The following is a 20,853-nucleotide window of genomic DNA, read 5'->3' as shown; positions in this document are numbered from 1 at the left end:
GCCCCGTCCCATCTGCTCCCAGGGGCCCTCACACAGAACCTTCTCACACTGAACCTTCAGAGCGTGGGCTGCAGCAGCTGCGTCTGTCACAATCTCCCAGCCTAAGCACCTGCCGCTGGGACACCTGGACGGAAAACCAACCTTAGCGCAGGGGCAGGCACCCCTACCACCCCCGGGGGCGACAAGGCGGCGCACGGGGTTACGCCCCGCTCCTTGCTCACAACCATGTCCAGTCCCAGGCGGTCTCCCCGCCGCCAGCCCCGAGCCGAGGCGGCCCGCCCTGCTCCCGGCCGGGCCGCGGCCCCGCCCGCCGCGGCGGAGCCTGCGCGCTGTGCCCCAGCGCTCCGCCCGCCCTCCCGCCGGGGCCCGGCCGCGGCCTGGCCCGGCAGGATGCTGAACGTGACGCCGCCGGCCTTCCCCGCGCCCGGCTCCCAGCAGCGAGCGGCAGCGGGTGCCCGCAGCAAGGTAGGGGTGGCTCTGCCGCTGACTGTCGCTTGGGGGATCGTGAAGGACACCCGCGTTTTCCCCGCTGCGCCGGCGGCGGCTGCCTGGCCTGGCCCCGCCTGGCCGAGCTGCGGTGGTTAGGGTCGGTTCCCGGTCGGTTCCCGGCTGCCGCCGGGGCTGGGCTGCCGCCGGCCGCTCCCCTCCAGCGGTCTCGTACTCCAGCGGCCGCCGAGGAGCCGCGGCAAGGTCTCGGGCGAGGGGCCGGCTCGGCTGCGTCGCTGGAAAGCGCTTGGTACTTCTCGTTTGAGAGGGCGGCGGTGATAACGCTTCCGGTACTGCCTGCCCGTTGTGCCTCCTGTGCAGAGATGAAGACTTTCACCTTGGAATTATTGCGTGCAGCTTATGCTTTATGTGTTGGATCTTCTTCTTTGGAGAGGTTTTGAGAACACTTGTTGTCTGCAGACCTCGCTTAGACAGCAGACATGGACTAAAGTAGCATTAAAAGATGTGGGTTTATCTATGTACGCTTTAGGTTTTTTGCTTCTCTTTTTCCTGTGGTTTTGTACGACCGCAGTTCTTTAACCCCGTTTCCTGCTGTTAAAGTTTGGATCAAAAGGGTTCTCAGACTGTGCTGCTGTTGAAAAGGAAGGTGTTAGACCCCCTGAAGATCTTGCTCTGCCTTTCAGGGCAGGCCATGGAAATACTTCTCTGGAAAGCTACCAGACTTCTGTCCCAGCTGTCTCTGGGTGAGGCTTCCAGTTGCTGTAGGGCTTGTGCAAAGTCTTTATGAATGCTGTGAAGGCAAACCTTGTTTTACCTGACCATAATTTTTAAATCTCTTTTCTTTATTGCTCCTGGGTTTCTAGACTGCATCTTAAATGATTTACCACCACAGGCAGACTTGGTATCTTCAGTCTGCTTTGGGAAGAGTCATCCTAATGTTTGTTGATGTTCAGTATGTCTGTGTTACTACCCACAATGCTTCCTTAAGCACCCTTACTGCTGAGTAGGGCTCCCAAATATCAGTGAATAATATGAGTTGGGTTATTTCTTTTTTCTTTTGTCTGAGCTCTCCTATGGAGCTTAGAAAACTGTCTTGAATGGCTTTTTCTTCCTTTAGAGTTTGAAGTTGTTTGTACATTTGTTATTTTTCAGGTACCTTTAAAACCAGGAAGGAGTCTTATGGATTGGATTCGGCTAACTAAAAGTGGGAAGGACTTGACTGGTTTGAAAGGGAGGCTGATTGAAGTGACTGAAGATGAGCTCTCTAAACACAACAAAAAGGAGGACTGCTGGATATGTATAAGAGGTCAGTTGCTGTGATGTTTCTTCTGTGTTTTTTACCTGGCTTCTCTTTTCTGTACTTAAGGAAGAAGCAACAAAACCCAAACGACAACAACAAAAGCCACATGCCAAAAGAAAACTATGCACGTCCTGTGCTTAGGCCAGGTGTAATTGTGACATAATTGGGCATAACTTCAAGTAGGAGATTTTGTGTTACAAAGATTTTCTTTGCTTTCAAGCCTTTCTAAAGAAGTCTTTTAAATGGGAGTGTTTTATACCTATTTTATAAATGCCTGTGAAAATAATAAAACACAAGATTTTAGGTAATGTACCAAATAAAAAGGGCTTAGCAAGAAAATAGGAGTCTGAAAATGCTGACATGTACGCTCCTCAGCCTTGGGCAGTTTATTATTTTGAGCAGTTGACTATTTTTAGGGATTGCTTTAGAGCATCCATAGGCATATAAATATTAAAAATACTACTTAAAGGTGTAGAATGGTCTTTAGGAAATAATACTTAGTAATGCAAATGACTGTTGCCACACAGAACAACTGTACTCTCTGTCTACAATAACAAATACCTGTAGTAACTATGCAATTCTATTTCTGTTATTATTTTAATGACATTTCAGCTCAGAAGTTGAATCATACGTTACACGTTTAGCAATGGTCTGGAGCAATAGCTGTGGCTAGAAGAGTATTTTCAGAGTTGCAAATGAAGTTCCTAGTGGTCCTACAGAAAGGAGTAAAATGTTTGCTCTGCAATTTAATCATTTAGAGGCTAAAATACATAAATGTCACCTTAATTTTGTTAGGAGATAACACCAATCTCTTTGAAGATAGATTAAGAAGATCAGAGTAGCTAATGGGACATTTCTGTAGAAAGAGTGGTTCTGTTAGTGATAACATTGATCTGGTAAGGAACAGCATTGATATTTGATAAAATGTCATGTTTGAACTTCAGCAAAGAAAGTTAAGAATTTCCATGTGAGGGTGATTGTATTATTGTTGGCTGTTAAAGGGGATGAGAGTGAAAGTAAAAGTAACATGTTACTCAGTACTGGCCTTTGAGCAAAATACTAGGATTGTTAATTACCTGTGCTGCAGTTGCATGTGCTAGTGAAGAGGGAGGAGAGCTAAAGAAAATCTTGTTTGCTATGGACATCTGTTCATTTTTCTCTCTGAAAAAGGGACATCTGCTGCAGACAGAATTACTGCCTAAAAATGCTTCTGTTTTAGTTTTTAACTCATCCTACCTTCACTGTATCTCTGTTTTTTACACGAACTCCATCAAGCTGCATTTGTATTATTCCTTAAATTTTTCCATGTCTGCCTTTTCTTTGTTCTTGGATGACGAGTGAAAAAACCATCGTAACTGAAAATCATGGTGGATTATCTGTAGCCCTCATATGTGGAGAGCTAGTAAAACAATATAATTATGGAAAAGCTAAATGAGGTCTCTGCATTGGCAGTTAGACTGTGTCTCTATATGAAAGAGCAGAAACTCATGAGAGTAATGTGAAATAAAAGAGCAACAGGAGATAACTTTGTTCAAAACCCCAGTGTGATCAAAGAAAGCTGTCATATAGGCCACAATTTGGGTATAAATGGGGGGTTCAGGAGAGTTAAAAAAAGCATGAAGGGTATATAAATGATAGTTCTTCTGCTCCAGCAAGTTTGATGGTAAATTTGAGTAATATTCAGGAGGCCATGACTATGCAGATACTTATATTTTATTGTGTGCAGTAATCACAGCTGCACACAAGATGGCACAGTGAATACAGCCATCAGAAGAGCAGGTCAGTAAAGGGTACTGAGATCCTTCCTTTACTATTGACTGTGTCTTTGTTGTTGACTGGGATGGTTGTTCTTGCCAGCTAGGATTGCCCCAAGTATATCTGCCCCCAGGCTCAGTGCTGAATGTCTTTCTCTCCTTCTGAAGTAATTAATGTACACTTCCTAATGTCTTGAAAGCTTTTTCTGAAAGTACTGCCACAGTTGTACTTCTGGTAGCTTCCTGTTTTGATAATGTTAAATATCTTCAAATTTTCAGCTAGGTGGGGATGCAATAATCATGTTAACAGCAATATGTCTCTGGTTAAATCTGTGTATAGCTGCATTCTTCAGCCTCCAATAACCCAGTTGCCTAGCAACAGTAATTGTTTTTATCATTTCAGACCTGTGAGGAAACATTGTTTTATCTTGCTGCCAGTGTAGAAACACTGCTGAGCCCTTTTACTGGGACAGATTGCTACCAGAGTTGTAAACGTTTAATGAACACAAGCTATGTTAAGTTTCTTATTTTGCTGAATCGAAAGAATGGAAGCTTTGTTGCTGATGGCGACAGTTTTTCCTTGTGTGAGACACGTTGTTCCTGTATGCATTTCGTTCCATGATGGTGTTGGGTGGTAGGGAAATAACTACGGCAACACTTCAGGGATAACTTAATTGGAAAAGAAACTGAAAACAATTCTGTGCACTAGCTGGTTCAATTTTGTCTCTTTTTAAACCTGCCCGTGGTACTTTTACCCTCTATCTCGGATACGTCATGTTCAGTTTCTAGGTTGAAGTCTTAAACAAGAGCAAGTGGTACAGCACTGTAGGATTGGCATCTCCATGTGATAAGATAGCTCTTGTGCTCTATACAATTGTGTCACTTATGTTTCTGTTTTTGTGAAGTCATACTGTTTGTTCTAATTATGCTGTCTGTCTACTAGTACATTCTTTAATTTGTGCTAACCTTTCCATTGTTTTTGGAGACAGGAGTGGTTGTAGAAATGCTGCTCATATGCTTTTAAATTATATTTTCTTCAGGATTTGTATATAATGTCACACCATACATGGAATATCATCCAGGTGGTGAGGATGAACTAATGAAAGCAGCAGGAACTGATGGTACAGATCTCTTTGATCAGGTGAGAACAACTGGCAGCAAATGACACTTGCTCACCATACTTTGAAAAATGCATGTTTTGTGATTATTTCTAGGACATTTCAGTGGAAACCTTTTCAGTCCTAAGGAAAGGCAGTGGGTCACTGCTCAGAATGACACTTTTATGTGCTGAAAGGGACATGTAGTTTAAAATTTGTATCAAAAGGCCATAGTAAACATCATGGTCATTTTATGTTGTTAGAATTATGCTTCAATTAGAGCTCTTTTTTAGCAGAAATAGCAATAAAGCTAGCAACAATTTGAGATACCACCTTCTTAATAAATTGCTGCAATGACTAATTAGTGTTGTTGGAGAGACCTATTTTTCCAAGAGCTTTCACTTTTTGCAAAATGCTCGTAGAATTCCTTGACTATTTACTTGGCAGCTGCGTTATCAGAAAAAATGCTAGAGGTTCTGTTTACTGGTGAACAAGTCACAAGATGAGAGTTGGTCTCTTATTTGTGTACTGTTTCTTTAAATGTTTTGAAAAGACTCAGAAAATAAAGGTTCTGCAGCGTGGGTGGGCTTTCTGCAAGGAATCACTTGCAAACTTGTTGCTGTAAAATGTGATTCACTGAGTTGGTATTTTTTAGAAACACATTCTTTGACATTTCCATTACTCACTAGGTTTAGCTGAGAAACTGGGAAAGAGCAGAAAAGAAATCTCCTCTGTTTCTCTGTTACCTCTTTATATTTCGTGCATCAGAGTATGTTATGCCTTTATTTGAAAAATGTTTTTAATGAGGTAAATAAAGATGAATAATGTTTTGTCTTTGTTGAGTTTATCCTTGGTTAATCTTTTCACAAATGAAGTGTTGGATTTGGGCATAATTCTTTGTTTTCAAGAAATTTGTAGTATCAAGTTGTGGCTTGGAATTATATGGCTGGGTCATTTTATGATGTCCTTAAAAACAGGAGTCTTGACATCAAGAATATGTGGGGAAGCCCTTGTAGTTGTTCAGATATGTGCTTGCTACCTTTTTTTTTTTTTTTTTTAGGGTTTTTTGTCATGGGACTGAAAGCGGGTTTAGATCCTGAAACTATGCTTTTCACTTTTATTGTTTCTGGCTTATGACTTTCCTGTTACCTGAGGCATTTGTTTTCCCTTCTGCTTTCTGTGTCTGTCAGATACTGGTCTTTTTTTGAGAGTTTGGTAGGTTGCTAGTGTTCCCCAAATTTCTGGAAAAATTAACTGTCATTCATAATCCTTCATTTCTTTCTGTTATCTGTATATGAGGAAACTACAATTTGTTGATGGGATTCTTTATCTCGTCTCCTTAGCTAGTCCAGATTAAAGTTCTTATTTTTAAATCTAGATACCATTCAAATTTGTCATGCAACACTTTGTTTCCTTTTCTCTTCTTGTGATGTTATCCTGGATGCCCTATCAGAATTCGCTTTTCTGCCATCCATTTCCTCTACAAGTTCTCCAGTTCTGGTCTGTAAAGCTACTGCTTTTTCTTCACTTTATTTTACTTTTTAAAATAGGGAATTTCCAAATGATTCAGTGATAGTAAGACAGAAGCAAACAGAAATACACCAGCTTGGTAGGAGGTGTTTGTTTGGCTTAACTGTTATTCTTTGTTTGTTTCCTTAATCCCTTTTCCCTTCACTTGTCTAAACAAGACTAATAAACGTTGTGGTAATGACAAGGTCTTTGTTCTGTTAGTTGTGTAGCATGCATCATAAAAATGCTCTTCTGAAATATATTCTGTAGCTCAAGGTTATGATGTTCAGATATTGAAAAGCATAAATGAGTAAATTAACCTATTGCTACTTTGTTCATAATCCTATTTTTTCATTTAATTCCATGACACCTGTAATAGAAGAACAAATAAGTACTGAATGATGTAATAGTGACTTCTAATGTGTTTAAGAAATAATCTGCTAAATGAATTCTATTAGTCAATGTACAAAAATGAACTTTTTTATTTCAGTGCATAGAACAACATAGTAAGAATTCCAAATTTTATGAAAAAATATTTTGTTAATGTAGGTTCATCGTTGGGTCAATTATGAATCAATGCTGAAGGAATGTCTTGTTGGGAGAATGGCTGTCAAGCCTATTGCTGCTCCAAAAGGTGAGGGTTTTTTAAGAATGAAATATTGTCTATTATACTTTATTCCAAAGTTATCTGGAAATTATGAGAAATCCTAAATCACCTCATATTTATGAGGAGAGTCTCTATTCTTGCACAGAGTTGAAGGCTTTTGCATATATTATTTTTTTTTACAGCAGATACCTGAAGATGAAATTGTTGTATAGTTGAAGACTTTTATAAGTAGTGTACTGCTACATTTTTTCTTTTGTTTTTAGTCATTAGAAAAGAGCTGTGTGTGTTATATGTCTGTGTGGATAGAAGAGACCTTTTCCTGCCCTGCTCTCCTCCAAGATCCCTCTTTTTTCTTCTTATCCCAGAGGGCAAACTGTCATAAGCAGTTCTCATCGTGAAATAAAAGTCAGTATTTTCAATCTGGTGGTTCTAGCACCTTACATACGTCTGGCAATTTACATACATATCAAGATATTTGAATACACTTTATGGGCAGTTATTCTTTCCAGAACACTTTATTGGGTCCTTTCATTTGAATTTACCTTGAGAAAATTTTGCTGATGCAACAGACTCCTCTGAGCCAGGAGAGTAAGAAATGTAGTATAGTCTTAGAATGTGGGTGATGGTTTCCAGAAACTTTAATCTTCAGTCTGTCTTTCAGTTTGTAGACCACAGCCAAAATTTCCTATGCCTGGGAAGCAGACACTGTTACTCAGTATTGACCCTTAGCAAAACTGCAGTGAAAACATGAAAGGATTAATGATTACAACTATTTTTTCCCAATTCTGTGGCATCCTTTAGTTCACAATTACAGCCATTCTGTAGCTCTTCAACTCCTAAAAAGGTGCTCTGCATGCTTGCTTAATGCTTAGATAACATCATCTTAACAGTTAGGTTGAGTTTGGTCTGTGCGTGGAGTAGTATTTTACATCTCCATGATGCTAGGTAGCTAATTCCAGGGTGGAACTTTTAAGGTACATGCTGCAAAGTATGGAGAAACCTCAGCAGCATGACCACCTCACTAAGTTGAGGCATTACAGAGACATTAGTGCTACTTTGTCAGGTAGAAATTTAATTAGTTAGAAATTTAATAGTAAACATGAATTCTGTTGATTTTATTAACCTAACCTTTCTGCAACCGGAAGGAATTCTTGTGACAGCCAGTCAGTAAAGCATAAAGATATCTTTGCCCCTGCTGTCTCTGGCAGTCCCTTCTCTGCTGTTCACTTTTTCTACTTTGTTCTGTAATTATTTTGCTATCCATTTTGCTGCAGTAAAATTTACAGAATAAAGGTTGTCAACTATATAAAACCAATTCTGTTGCCTGTGTCACTTTTAGCCATTTCAGATTTGAAAAAAAGTAATTTTGTTAACAAAGAATCAAGCTGATTACAGAACTACAGAGCCATTTAGGTCAGAGAAGACCTCCAAGATCGAGTCCATCCTTTGAAGAGCCACCACCTTGTCAACTAGACCATAGACTAAGTGCCATGTCCAGTCATCTCTTGAACGGTTCTGGGGATGGTGACTCTGCCACCTCCCTGGGCAGGCTAATGCAATACTTGACAGCCCTTTCAGGGAAGTTCTTCCTGATCTCCAACCAGAACCTCCCCTGGCACAGCCAAGAGGCCAACCCCCACCTGGCTATAGCCTCCTTTCAGGGATTGTAGAGAGCAGTAAGGTCCCCCCTCAGCTTCCTCTTCTCCAGGCTAAACAACCCCAGCTCTCTCAGCCACTCCTCATAGGATTTACACTCTAGACCCTTCACCAGCTTTCTGGCCCTTCTCTGGAACACTCCAGCACTGGACTTGCTGAAATCCTTCACTGTAAGATTCTCAAGGTTTACTCTGATTCCTCAAAGGTTGTGTATCCTCCTCTTTTGAATTATCAAAAAGTGATTGACTTACTTCCCTATTAACCAGCAGTAATTCTAGTCTTTTATCCTTCCAGAAAACCATATTCTGTGAAGTTTGCATTTCAAAATAGAAGAATAAATTACTACCTTAAGGTGCATGTTTTTGAACAGAGGATTAAATGGCCCCTTAAGTGTAGAGGGAAGACAAGACTTGAAATTATGGATTACATTGCTTTCTTTTTGTGACAGAGAGTGAGTATTAAGTAGTAGGAGAAACATTGGTACTTGCTGTTTGGTGCAATCTCAGTACAGAGCAAGGATGGCAGATTTTTTTTGTTGGGGCATTGCTGGAAGATTTGTGGTTGTTTAGCTTAGGGTTTTTTTCCTGTATTCTGGTGATTTTTTGGGAGATAGTACAATGGTTTGCTTACTGAACTGCTTAAGGAAGCTGAAGTTTGTCCTTACACACTCTAGATCTTTTTTTTTTTAAGAAAGAAGAGTCTTTTGAAAATGCTGGTGATACTTAATGTTTTGTCAACTTGTATTTTGGGAATACTGCTTCATGCTTTGGTAGTGACTAATAGGAAATTCTGAAGTGTCCCTTCTGTAGTGTTACAGTGGGTCTTTGCACTGAAACACGTAGTGTTTGTACTTGCTGAGAAGGCCAGTGCAGTACCAGGTATGTAAGAGATGATTTCAGAATCTCCCTCATCAAACCTGTACAGCATTAAACTGCTTGCTGTCCCTTCAGGGTGCTCAGCTGTAAACATTATCACAGTTGTCTGAAATACTTTAATACTGCTGATGTTTCCACGGACATGTTAGTGTATGTCCCTATGCTACTTCAGTGGTTGCTTGGGAGTCAGAATGCATGCTGTATTATTGTTAATTCAGCTAGATTAGACTGAGAGCTCAGATGTCATCCAAGGAAGAGAGATCGGGCTCTGCCTTTGATGTGTCTTGTGTGATCCTTAAAATTGCAGTGCTGATTTCTGTGCAGTGTGTTAAAATGTGGTGAAACGAGAGCAGACTTCTAAATACAGAAAATTACCTCTGATTAGAAAGAAGTTTCTGTGAGCACTTGCCCATCCTGGCAGAAACCATAAAGTGGTGTATAGCAGAATATTCAGACAAGTGTTGTCTCAACCAAAAATATGTGGAGTATTTTCTTTTTACCATACAATGGTACAATATGAAAGCCTCTGATGAAGGTTGTTCTTGAAGAGCTCTCAAGTAATTTTGGAATATTGTGTGGTTGGTGCTTTGCTCTAGGAGCCTTCCTTAACATCTCTCTAGCATTTTTCCTCTAACCCTGGGTGGTGTGATGCAGGACACTGGGAAGGATATGGAAGAAAAGGGACGAAACATTTCTGTTTTGGTTTTAATAAAAGGGAGCAGAAAGAAGAGATTTGTTTCTCCCACCCGAACTTGGCTCCCATAAGAGAGAATATAAATTGGGCCTTTCATATTGGGACACTCAGAGATGTGCAATGTAGAGAAGGGCAGAAAGGGGCCAAGGTATAACCAGAGGACTAGTTTCTCCACAGATTTACTGTGAACAGAAGGACGTGTGGCTGAGAGGTGCAGTGCCTTTCCCATCGAGTTGAGCACCTTATAAATGAATTGACACTGTGTAATTCACTTGCTTGGTCTTTCTTTTTTTATTTTTTTTCTGCTAGAGTTGGTTGGTTTGGAATAGTTGTAGAGTACTGTAGAATAAATGCAAAACTCAGATAATAACTTGAAAATAAAATCATTTGGTGGAGGGGACTTATAGAAATATTTTCTTTTTCCTGTGTTCCTGCCAAGGATTGGGTTTAGATTTCTAAGGATTGGGTTGGTCAGATTTGCAGTCCACTATGTGATGTGATGTCGTGAGACAAGTGCCATTGGTATTCTTAACAGATTCAGTGAGCTTCTTAGCTATGAAGTTTATAATTGCACAAGATAATCTGTGATTTTTTTTTTTTTTAAGTGTTAGAGTTCTTGCATTTCCTATTCTTTAGTAATGTACCTACTTGTAATGTACCAGTTTTTAATTAGACATAATCTTTTGGAATGGTAAACAGTGCTGCATTTATTTATTGCTTCTTGATGTCTGAAACATCCTGGTCATTCCGTTAAGCCTTTTGGAAGGTTTATTGGGAGATCCTTACTTTGCCTAATTTAGCATGATGTGGGCAAATACTGTAACTTCTTAACTGTTGTCCTTGTTTTTTCTTAACGCTTGCAGAGATTTCTTCTGCTGTGTCTGAAGACAAGAAACAGCTTAATGGTAAGTTTTCACTTGGAGTGAAGTGGGGAGTCGATCTCAAACTTATGTGAATATCACTGAATGAGCAGTATTTACCTAAACTTCTCTCTATTTGCATTCAAATCCAGTGCTGAGGCAGTAGTGATCTGTAAGAAATTTCAGAAGGCAAAACCCTAACCAAGTATTGTGAATTCTGTGTTTGAAAGTATTGTAAGACTGCAGTAGAATAGTATAGATGTGGGAGGTGTGGGATGGACAAAGAAGGTCAGCTTGTCTGTGACATGCCTGGAAGATTTTCTGCCCAAGTCTTTTCTATCCAGTCAGGTCTTACACTTGTTTGGCTGGATCTTTTTTTTTTTTTTTTTTTTTTCTTTTTCTTTCAAAGTGAAAATTTTTTATTTTCTTCTAAGCTTCATGAAGTTTTTGTCAGCCCATTTCTTCAGTCTCTCTCCATCCCTTAATAACCTTAACCTTTAATGTTTTGCCTGTTTGCATGATTTGTTATTGCTCTGACTGGAAGAGTGTGTGCCCTATATTTTTGCTAGTGACTGTGTGAAACAGTATGAGCATTGACTTTTCCCCTGGGAGTGCCAACAGTAACTAGCCTCCAGTTGAACTTTGTGTGCTGATCACACCTTTTGTGACTGGCAGTTCTACTCATTTTCTCTCGGTGTTGCAATCCACCTGTCAAACCCAGCTCTTTCCAATGTGGCTATGAGGATAATGTAAGAATATTTATCGCTAGCCTTGCTGTCCCGTGGGATTGTGCAAAGCAGTCCCGTGACACGCAGGGTTGTAATTCTGCTGTTCATCTGGTCACCTTAAACTCTTCATTTCATGTCTGCCATCAGCCTTTGGCTTCACCCCCAGCTTTTCTTTATTTATGATCACCATGACTACTAGAGCACTTTGCTTAATTGGTTCACTGATCACCTGAATCATTGTCTTTTTATTGCAGCATGAATCATTGTTTTCATGTAGCCTCTTACAGTATTTCAAAATAATTCGTGAATCACTTGGTTTGCCAGAATGTTCTATTTTATTGTGGCTGTTCATATATTTCTCTTGACTTGCAAAAGCAAATAGAAGTGTGTATGACCATGGATTCCTGTTATCTGTGGAGGCCAAGTAAATCATATGATGTGTGTCCTCAAGAAAGGCTTAGCTTTTGAGAAGGCTTTTATTAGGTGATTGGTTTTCTTTTGCAATGATCTGACTGCTCTGCCATTTAGCTTCCTTGGCAGCTGCAGATGGTGTGTACTTAGGAGTAATTAAGGATCAAAGAATAAGTAATTCGACTGAGTTTTAATTGCTTTGGATTAATTCCCTGATCTGGGTGATCAAATAGTTTTGACGGATTGGATTAGACCAGGGTGGTTCTCTTTGTTTTCATCTACTTCCCACATCGTGGAGCCACTCAGTTATGGTGTTTAAGCTTGTAGTCATACTACAAAACTTACTGGCATTTAGAAGATAATAATCTGGGTAACTGAGAATTCATGTGCTAATTATTTTATGCCTAGCCATTTCAGGTTTGCAAGGCTTAACTTTGAATGGGCTTGAAACCAGCACTTACCAGCTGTTCAGTCTGCAACTTCCTCCATCATCATTCTGTTTAGCTTCTTGGTGTTAAAATTGATGCAGGATTGCAGTTGTTTATCTGTCTCTGTGCTTGAGATTTTGCCAAATACGTTCAGTTTCTTTTATGCCAGAGGTTAGTACAATTGACATTTTGAAAGACTGACCAACTGTTGCTTCCCAGCAAAGGCTGTTTCAGACTGTTTCATGTAGTTAAATACTTAAAGTATCTGAATTCTGTGGAAATTCCTAGCAAAGTGCTGTGTAGAAAGCTTAGGGCTGATACCTTTGCTTACATGCTGACATGAAATTTTACTTGTGAATTAGGTTAGATCAGACATCTCAAATTGAATTTATTAATCTGAATTGTAGAAACAAATAGTTCTGTTAAAGGAAAGTAGTTCAGAAAATGTTTTTGTCTTTTTGTGCTTCACTATCACAAAATGTAGAAACACAAGCTAGTAACAGATGAAACTGAGAACAACATAGGTACTGTGGTGTATGGAACTCTTAAGTTCTGAAGTAGGGCTCCATGTTCTTAGGACCCTGCTCTCCAGGGAAAAATGCTGAATAAAAAATAAATATAAAAAGTACATAGTCTGGCTACCTGTGGAAATAAGGTCACTAAATATTGTTGGCAGAAACTTAGAACATTCAATTAAAAAAAACCAAAACCACAAACACCAAACATACCTGAGTATTATTTATATTAAGCAAGCATCCCAGAAAATATTTTAATGACTCTCTGCTCTTTCCAGGTGTGCTTCCTGAGAAGAAAGTACTGGCTTCTTCTGCTAAAGATTTAGGTCCGAGGTAAGCCTTTGTCTGTTATTATCTGTTGAACATTCTATTTAAGAATTCTGTGCAATTCTTAGTAAATGCAGGCAACTGCTTCCATGGTTAGCTCTTGAAGTTTCAGTTACATGAGTATTTGTCATTACTATCCTTGTGTAAGTAGAAAATGTGAGATTCAGGTTTAAAGAACTTGCCAAAGGTTATATGGGCAGATGATGGTTCTTTGCTTGTTCTGTTGATTCCTAACACTTGAGCTGCTTTGCACTGTATACAAATGTATGGCTTATATTTGCAGGCTCCTCAGCTTTGCTTCTTGAGAAAACTCATGGAAAGTGATTCCAACTGGACTGACTACTTTCTTGACTTAAACTAATTTGTCCATAAACATCTGAATTGCCATTCAGTTGCCATTCAAAAAGTGCTTCATTTCAGGCTGGAATATACTAACATGTGATAGCTGCATTCAAGTTTCTACAACATGTAAAACAAAGCAGGCCCTAAAAGCTCACTGTGATATGCCTGCTGTTGTCACTGAGGTGTCATTTTATTCCATGATGCCTTTGGTCCTCAAGGTGCAGTTTCTCACTTGGCATCAAAATCCCTTGTAAGTGTGTGATCTCTGGGCTAGTTACATGCAGTCATAAAATATTGTGGCTTGTAAACAACTGGAATGAAGTGCTGAAGTGCTCTACAAACCTTGCTGCCTTTCTTCCCATGTGTGTCAGGCATATTCTGGCCTGTGACTGGAAGGTGTGCAGCCTAAAATGTGTTGGCTGTCAGGAGGGTTTGCTCCTCCCTCTCCTCCCTCTCTGGCCTGTTTTTCTGGTCCAGGAGTCTAAACAGTAGATGGAAGTTACTTCCTGGCAAGTGTAAGGCCATATAAATAATTAGCATTTGAAGGCTTTCTTTTTTTCTATCTTACCCTGGATTTATTACAAGGTTTGGACTTGGGAACATAGGAATGAATGCAAAAACTTATCTGTGGATTTGAAGGGAACTGTGGTTCTGTGGTATGTGCACCAAATCTTTAACTCTTGGATGAAATGTTGCCTATTTAGTGCTTTTGTCTGGACTCAAGATTTTTATCATCTCGTAAGCAAGGTTCATATACTACAAAGAGAATGCATGTGCTTTTTAAGTAAAACTAATGCCATACAATTTTAACTACAATATACTGACTATCAGGATGCATAATTAGATAGTTATTTTAGTAGTTTTTTCAAAATTACTGACTTTGGACTTAGTCTTCAAAAGTAGTAAGTAATATGTTTGGCTTGTAAATTCGTTAAAGAAGCTCTGCTGGAAGGCTTGGGGTTAAATATGTTTTTATATGCCCAAAGAAAGTATATATTTTTTTCTTTATTGTATTTTTTGTTTTACAGTTATGACTGGTTCCAAACAGATAGTTTGGTCACAATTGTCATATATACTAAGCAGAAGGTAAGTATATTTTGTGAAGGAAGAATTACAAGATCCAGTTGTGATCTAGCTTGAATTCTGGGAGAATTTTACAAAAACTGTTGGTTTTTTCTCCCCTTGACTATGAAAGGATATGAATGCAGAGTTGGTGATAGTTGACTGTCAAGACAAACGATTAAGGGGAGAGATCATCATCGATGACCAATCATATCTTGTAGAAGTTGGTAGGTACTGTAATTTTGCAGTTGAAAATACTGAATTTTCATTCTATTTTATTAAAACCCGCTCATCAGACCATAAGCATTTTACATGTACCAATTAATATTTTATTTCTCTTTCATCAGAGATTGTTAAAGCACCTTGATGTAAAGGAATTGTGTTGTTTATCAACTCACATCTTCATTTGTTTAGTATGTACTAAATTTCTTACATGCGGACTAAAGTGCAGTAAGAAATTGATTTTAAACTTGTGTAAAATTTTTCTTCAAATGTGTATTTTATGATTACTAAAATGCCCTCATTCCCAAGGGCTGGCACAGTAATTTACATAAATGCAGATCGGTAGCTTTACATGAGCCATTGTTAAAAGTAATGGGAAAAATAATGCCTTTGTGCATGAGGCTTGTAGAAGTCATGAGTAAAATTTCAAGGCCAGGTAAACATGCATAGCTTTTTATGGTTATTAGTTCACTCAGTATTCCTAGACTATACTTTATGTATATAGGATGGCTGGAATAGAATTTTGTTATTGCTTAACACAGAGTTTGTTTGTATTTATTTCAGACTTGGATCATGCAGTTTCAGAAGATGTGGCTGGTAATTTCTGTCTCTTGCAGCACTTGTGTATCTCTTCTAGGATAGTCCAGTCAGGAGCTGAACTTCCATGATCCTTGTGGGTCCCTTCCAACTCACAATATTCTATGATTCTGATGTCAGAATGTGGAATTTCAATTTATTTTTCTGACTCATCAGATACTTTACAGTTTTACTTGCCACCAGGTCCTGACACAGTCAATCAAACCAAGCCATAACATTAAATATTTTTTCTTTAATTGTGCCATTTGGGCCTGTGAAAGTAATAAGTTTATAGTGCTCTGATCCCTCTTAGTATGACTAAATGTTAAAAGCTAGAAGTTAGTTCTGTTGTGTATTTGTAAACTGTTCTTTGCTTAGACTGGGATTTTCTTGGATTTCATTGTTGATTCAAATGGCCATAAAAAGAAAGTAGTAAGTAGTGGTAACTACAAATTTCTAGTACATGATGACTCCGGGTTTTTGGGCATTTTTCTTGACCAGATGGTCTGTGAAGCTGTCCTGGTTCCACAATCTGTTTAACAAATAACATGTATTAATTATGCATATCCAGTTAGTGCTTGTTTTAACTGCACTCTATAACATTATAGAAAGGTAGCTGGAAGTACCTTTAATTTGATATTCTAATTTAAGGAATTAATTACATGTGTCTTGAGAAATGAGTAATTGTTCTGAATTTCATTATACTTGACATGTGAAATATTTTTTTGTACAAAGTGTAACTAAAAGTAACAATATGAAATCTTTTCTCTTTTAGTAAATATTGCTGAAAAAGTAGGGAAAGTAGAGATTATCTTAAGTAAAAAGGATAACATTCATTGGAAAATGCTGGGACAGCCCCGGGAAGGTCATAATACCTTTGTCAAACGCACAGACAGAGGTAAGCAATTTCATGGCCAGCTACCAGCTGTTTTAGGACTTCTTGGAGCTTGTTAGTAATATTTGGTTTTTTGCAGGCTTTTCTTTTTCTGTTGTTGTACCTTCATTTCTTTCACAATTGTTGTCTGATCTTGTTGGAAGCTACTCAGGAATTTTCCATTAAAGGATTTGACTTAGAGGTGGTTTTTTTGCTTTTCTTTGGTTTCTTGGTTTGTTTTGTTCCACAGTGGAGTTGAAGGTGAACCTAATATTGGAAGGTGAACACTGCCTTAGTGTTGTTGCATCTCATGGTTACCTGTGTGCTTAATGACCTCTCTGTCCATATGAAAACCACAGTTGACCCTGAGGAGAGAGTGCATGGACATGTGTCAATCACTATGGGAGTAACTGGAGTGAAGGGTCAGAAACCTTCACTTCCAGTTGTTACTACAGATACAGTAACATCTGTCAATGCTGTAAGGTTGTTCCAGTACACTGCATCATTGTAACTTGAGCTCAGATTAAATAAGGGACTTCAAATCATGTGTAGGTATTAAAGCCAGCTCTGAATAAGCTCTGAATAAGTGTCTGCAAGGAGCAGTAAATGTTATATATGGATTCACTTTGCGCTAACAGAACAGTATGAACTTGATGCAGCATCAAAGAATATTACAGTGATCAGTGTGGGTTTGGGTTTTTGTCAGCTAAACTAAAATTTTCTGCAAAATTACAGTGTGTACTATAACCACACTCCTGATGTTATTACCGTCACCTAGTTTCTCAAAAGCCCTCTTGGTCCTCTGTCTAATAATGCTCAGAAATTGACTGTTGGATTGTAGTCTGCGTTATTATGTGTGAAAACAAAGCTGTACGTTTTTATGAGCTAATTAAATGTTGCTCACCATCTTGTACACCTCTTACTGGCCCTCAGTTATGCTATGTGGACCTTTAAAGTTGAGAGATTACTGTGCTACAAAAAGGAAGACTGCATAAAAGCACATCTCTCTAGCTACCTTTAGTTTATGTAGAATGTCATTTTCCTTATAAGAGTTTCAGAAACTGTTGAGTCATCCACTTTAATATTAGATTTTTCAGTATAACCTCTGTATCTAAGGGGTTGCAGCCTGATCTAATGTGTTGTCCACTGTCCATTGCTCATTTTCTGCCTCCTTTTTGCTTTTTGTGATTATAGAAAACAGAAAGAGAAGATAATCTGAAAGAATAAGAGATATAGAATATAGTGGCTTTACAGATCCATTACAATGAGGGAAGCTGGGGATAGTTAGATGCAATTGACAAAAGACATATTGAGCATTAGTAATCTAGCAAATAAATTGATATCTGTAGCTTTTTACTTCCTACTCCAGAAACTCCTGTTCTTCAGCTTTTTAATTTTAAAATCTCTAAATTTAAAATTGAGCATGTAAGAGTGTTTATAGAAGAAGAATGCTCAGGCCTCCGTGTCTTTCCTTCATTTGAACCTTTGCTTTCAGCTCAGCCGTAAAATCTACTTGTTGGAGGCTTCTATCCACCTGGTTTAGTTTCAAGTAGCCATTTTCCTTTTCTGCTTAGAACTGTGCTCCCTTATTCTAAATTGCAGAATTTTCTTTTTTGTTTTCACTTCTGTGGGAGCAAAATAATGTTATGGGTAAAGAAACTCCAACTTGTGCAGTGTGAACAAAGAAATAATAATTAATAGCTAAAAAAAAAATTTAAAAAGCTGTTTTATAGTTTTATATCTGGTATTTCTATGCAGCAGTCAATACACGGTAGCATGGATATGTTGCCCGAAATATTCTGATTTTTTTCACTTGAATATTCGTCTCCTTACTCTCAGCTTTACCTTTTAGTTCTAAGGATTATGAGAGTCTTGTGTGAAGACAGTGTAACTAATAATTTTCACTTCTGAAAATTTGGGAACAGAATAGAAAGTAGCTGTGTTATCTTGGTACACATTTTTTATTTATTTTATTCAACTTTTGTATATTAATATTCTTTTGGTAATTTATGCTTTCTAATAAAAGTAATCATTTTACCTGAAATGATTACACAATTCCACTTTGGTGGCAAGGCTGTGAGTAGTAAGTGCTTATGGGAACACTGATGTTTAAATTCATTGAGTTTTTCTTGTCTTTGAGTTTTTTAGTATTTTTGTGTGTATTGACCAGTTAAAACACTTCAGTTGTATTCAGAGCACAGGAGGAAGGGCTGAAAACCAGTCAGGATTGATACTTGAAAAGTTTATTTTATTTTATTTCTTTATTACTTGTTCATATGACAGCATTCATGAATGAGTTCATAAAGGAGGGATGTGTGTCCACCATATGTGCAGAAGCATCTATACTTAAAGGTTATTTAATCTTTAGTTTCAAAGCAGATGTTGAAATTCTGCAAAAAAAGTGATAAAGGTCTTCTTCAGGGCCAGTGACATAATCCAGAGAAGGTACTGGAAGCCTTTGATAGCTTTGTGATATGAAGAAACAATTAAATAAGCCCCTCGTTCTATTTCCATAGGCTGGGAAAGTCGTACTCCCACATAAATTACCTATGTACTCTCAAATTCCTTCTGAGTTTATACTAAAATTTTGGCCAGTGTATTTTAGTTAATTGGAAGGAATGAACAGAATTGTTGAATTTTGTTGAAGAGGATTAAAAAAAAAGAAAAGTATTGCAATTTCAGTTAACTGCACTGTGTTTTAGGATGGTCAGGAGATTCAGAAGAATATTCAATACTGCTTCTACTCCTTAAGAAGGATTAAGTGCTTAGTTTTCTGGAGAAATAATTATTTATAACCCACAGTATTGCATAGAAAACACAATTCAGTATAATTAGATTGTCAGTGTAGGGGAGTTGGTAACGTTACTTTTAGGTAGCTATTATGAAACTGGTCATTAAAAGTGTAAACAAAAGCTTATGGTCATAGTGCTGGCATCCTGTAAGTGTATATGCAGTATAAAAAGTCAGATAGAGCTTTCTCATTAAAACAAAAAAGCCAAACCAAACCCCCAAAACCTGACCCCTCCCAGCCAACCGAAGCATCATATGGCACAGTGATAGACTGTAGGTTTTCAAATAGGTATTAAAACATTATTTTCTTGTTAGTGCTTTTCCTGGGAAATGAGATATGAGATATGAGGGGGAATGCACATAAAAGCAGTAGCCAGATGCAATTAAAAAATGACATGCTAGTAGGGATGACCTGGGGGGATGTGTGTATTTTTTCCCATGGAGAATAAAATGCTTCTTCCTTCTGAAAATGATTCTGAACTTTTCCTCAGGTTGCTGTTTTGGAAAGTAACCTAATTATTAAGTTCTGCTCTTTTAAAGACTGTGCAACTATTGGCAGATGTTTAGAGTGTTCAGTAAAGAAACAAGGTGGTGTTGCCTCTGAGGGCTGAAATGGGGTGCAATTTCATTGTTTTGTGCAGTGGTTTTCATCCACATTTAGTGGCAGATTATAGAGGTTTTTTTGTTGGAAGTACCAGAAGGGAGCAGAGTGCTGCTGCAGCATTTACTGTATATCAGCGAGACTTACACTGTGACAGGGTGCTGTGGAACCCAGAAAAGTTTAGAAGGTATTGATTCAGTGGGAATGTTACTTGGGAAGGGAGAGAGACTGTCTGGGGAGAGCATGGCTGGCCTATTTGGATAATGTGAGCTAGCTTGTGAAATCTAGTAATTAACGGAAGCATTTGAGGGTACTGATGATTTGATGGTCAGCAGTGAGGGTTCATGGTTGTCTTAACTCTTAAGACTGGGCTGGTGCTGGGAGTGGTAGGCAGCCACCTTCCTTCAGCTGTGTGGTCTAATCTCCATTATGTTGGCAGCAATTGTACTTGAGGCTCCATAACCAAGTAACCTGAACAAAATAAGGATTAACTTTCAGCTGGCTGATGGACATGTTTGGGTGACAAATGCTTGCTAGGAATGGGGTGGAATTCCTCTACCTGAGATAGAAGGGTAGTGGAGCAATTTGGCTTTTTCCAAAGCCAGCAGGCTAATACTGCCACTGTAGTGTCACTAGAATTATGACTGGTAACTAAGAAATAAGAATTGTGACTAAATTTTTATCAGTGAAGAAAAGCAAAAAACATGATTAAGGAAAAATTCTTAGACTCCCTTTCATGACAAGGAAGAACACGCAGTACGCAGAAGGATGATACTCTCCAAAAGGTATCATTATCTGTACAGCAGATAATGATAGTAAAAGTGAATTTTGTTAGTAAAACTGAATTTGTATGCCTATGAATTGAAGTGCTGTAGTTCTTGATTCCAGCAAGGGAGGAAGCTGAATTTAGAATGATGTGTAGCCCGTGATTGTATTGGATTTTGTGGCAAGCCTTTGGTAGTGAGGGGCTGCATGGCTGCCTCTCCTAGATCAGGAGCTGCAGTGCTGACTCTTGATGTCTGCAAAGCATTTAATCAAACCTAACCTCCTCAATAATGACTTTCTCTACTATGATTTGCTGCTGGACACTGGCATTGTCATCCAAAATTGAGAGAAAAGTAACTTTTGCTTCTGTATAGTAGCAAATCGTAGGTCTTTGGCATCTGACAGTTAACGTG

General features: G+C 38.6%; 1 protein-coding gene across 2 annotated transcripts in view; it reads left to right on the top strand.

Annotated features, from left to right (window-relative positions):
- The first annotated feature begins 353 nt into the window (after positions 1 to 353).
- Positions 354 to 20,853, top strand: part of LOC309570427 (cytochrome b5 reductase 4-like) — a 32,825-nt gene continuing 12,325 nt past the window's right edge. For both annotated transcript variants that reach the window (XM_082277240.1, XM_082277239.1), the window contains exons 1-10: positions 354 to 465; positions 1,600 to 1,753; positions 4,542 to 4,642; positions 6,657 to 6,741; positions 10,803 to 10,844; positions 13,160 to 13,214; positions 14,579 to 14,636; positions 14,746 to 14,839; positions 15,399 to 15,431; positions 16,186 to 16,308. In XM_082277240.1, coding sequence (XP_082133366.1) covers positions 391 to 465; positions 1,600 to 1,753; positions 4,542 to 4,642; positions 6,657 to 6,741; positions 10,803 to 10,844; positions 13,160 to 13,214; positions 14,579 to 14,636; positions 14,746 to 14,839; positions 15,399 to 15,431; positions 16,186 to 16,308 — 820 coding nt within the window. In that variant the 5' untranslated portion in view covers positions 354 to 390. The remainder of the gene's footprint in view (positions 466 to 1,599; positions 1,754 to 4,541; positions 4,643 to 6,656; positions 6,742 to 10,802; positions 10,845 to 13,159; positions 13,215 to 14,578; positions 14,637 to 14,745; positions 14,840 to 15,398; positions 15,432 to 16,185; positions 16,309 to 20,853) is intronic.

Source organism: Coloeus monedula (assembly GCF_965178545.1).
Source record: "Coloeus monedula genome assembly, chromosome: 2".
Lineage (NCBI taxonomy): Eukaryota > Metazoa > Chordata > Aves > Passeriformes > Corvidae > Coloeus > Coloeus monedula.
Note: the sequence above shows the minus strand (reverse complement) of the source record. Positions and strands in the feature narration are given on the sequence as shown.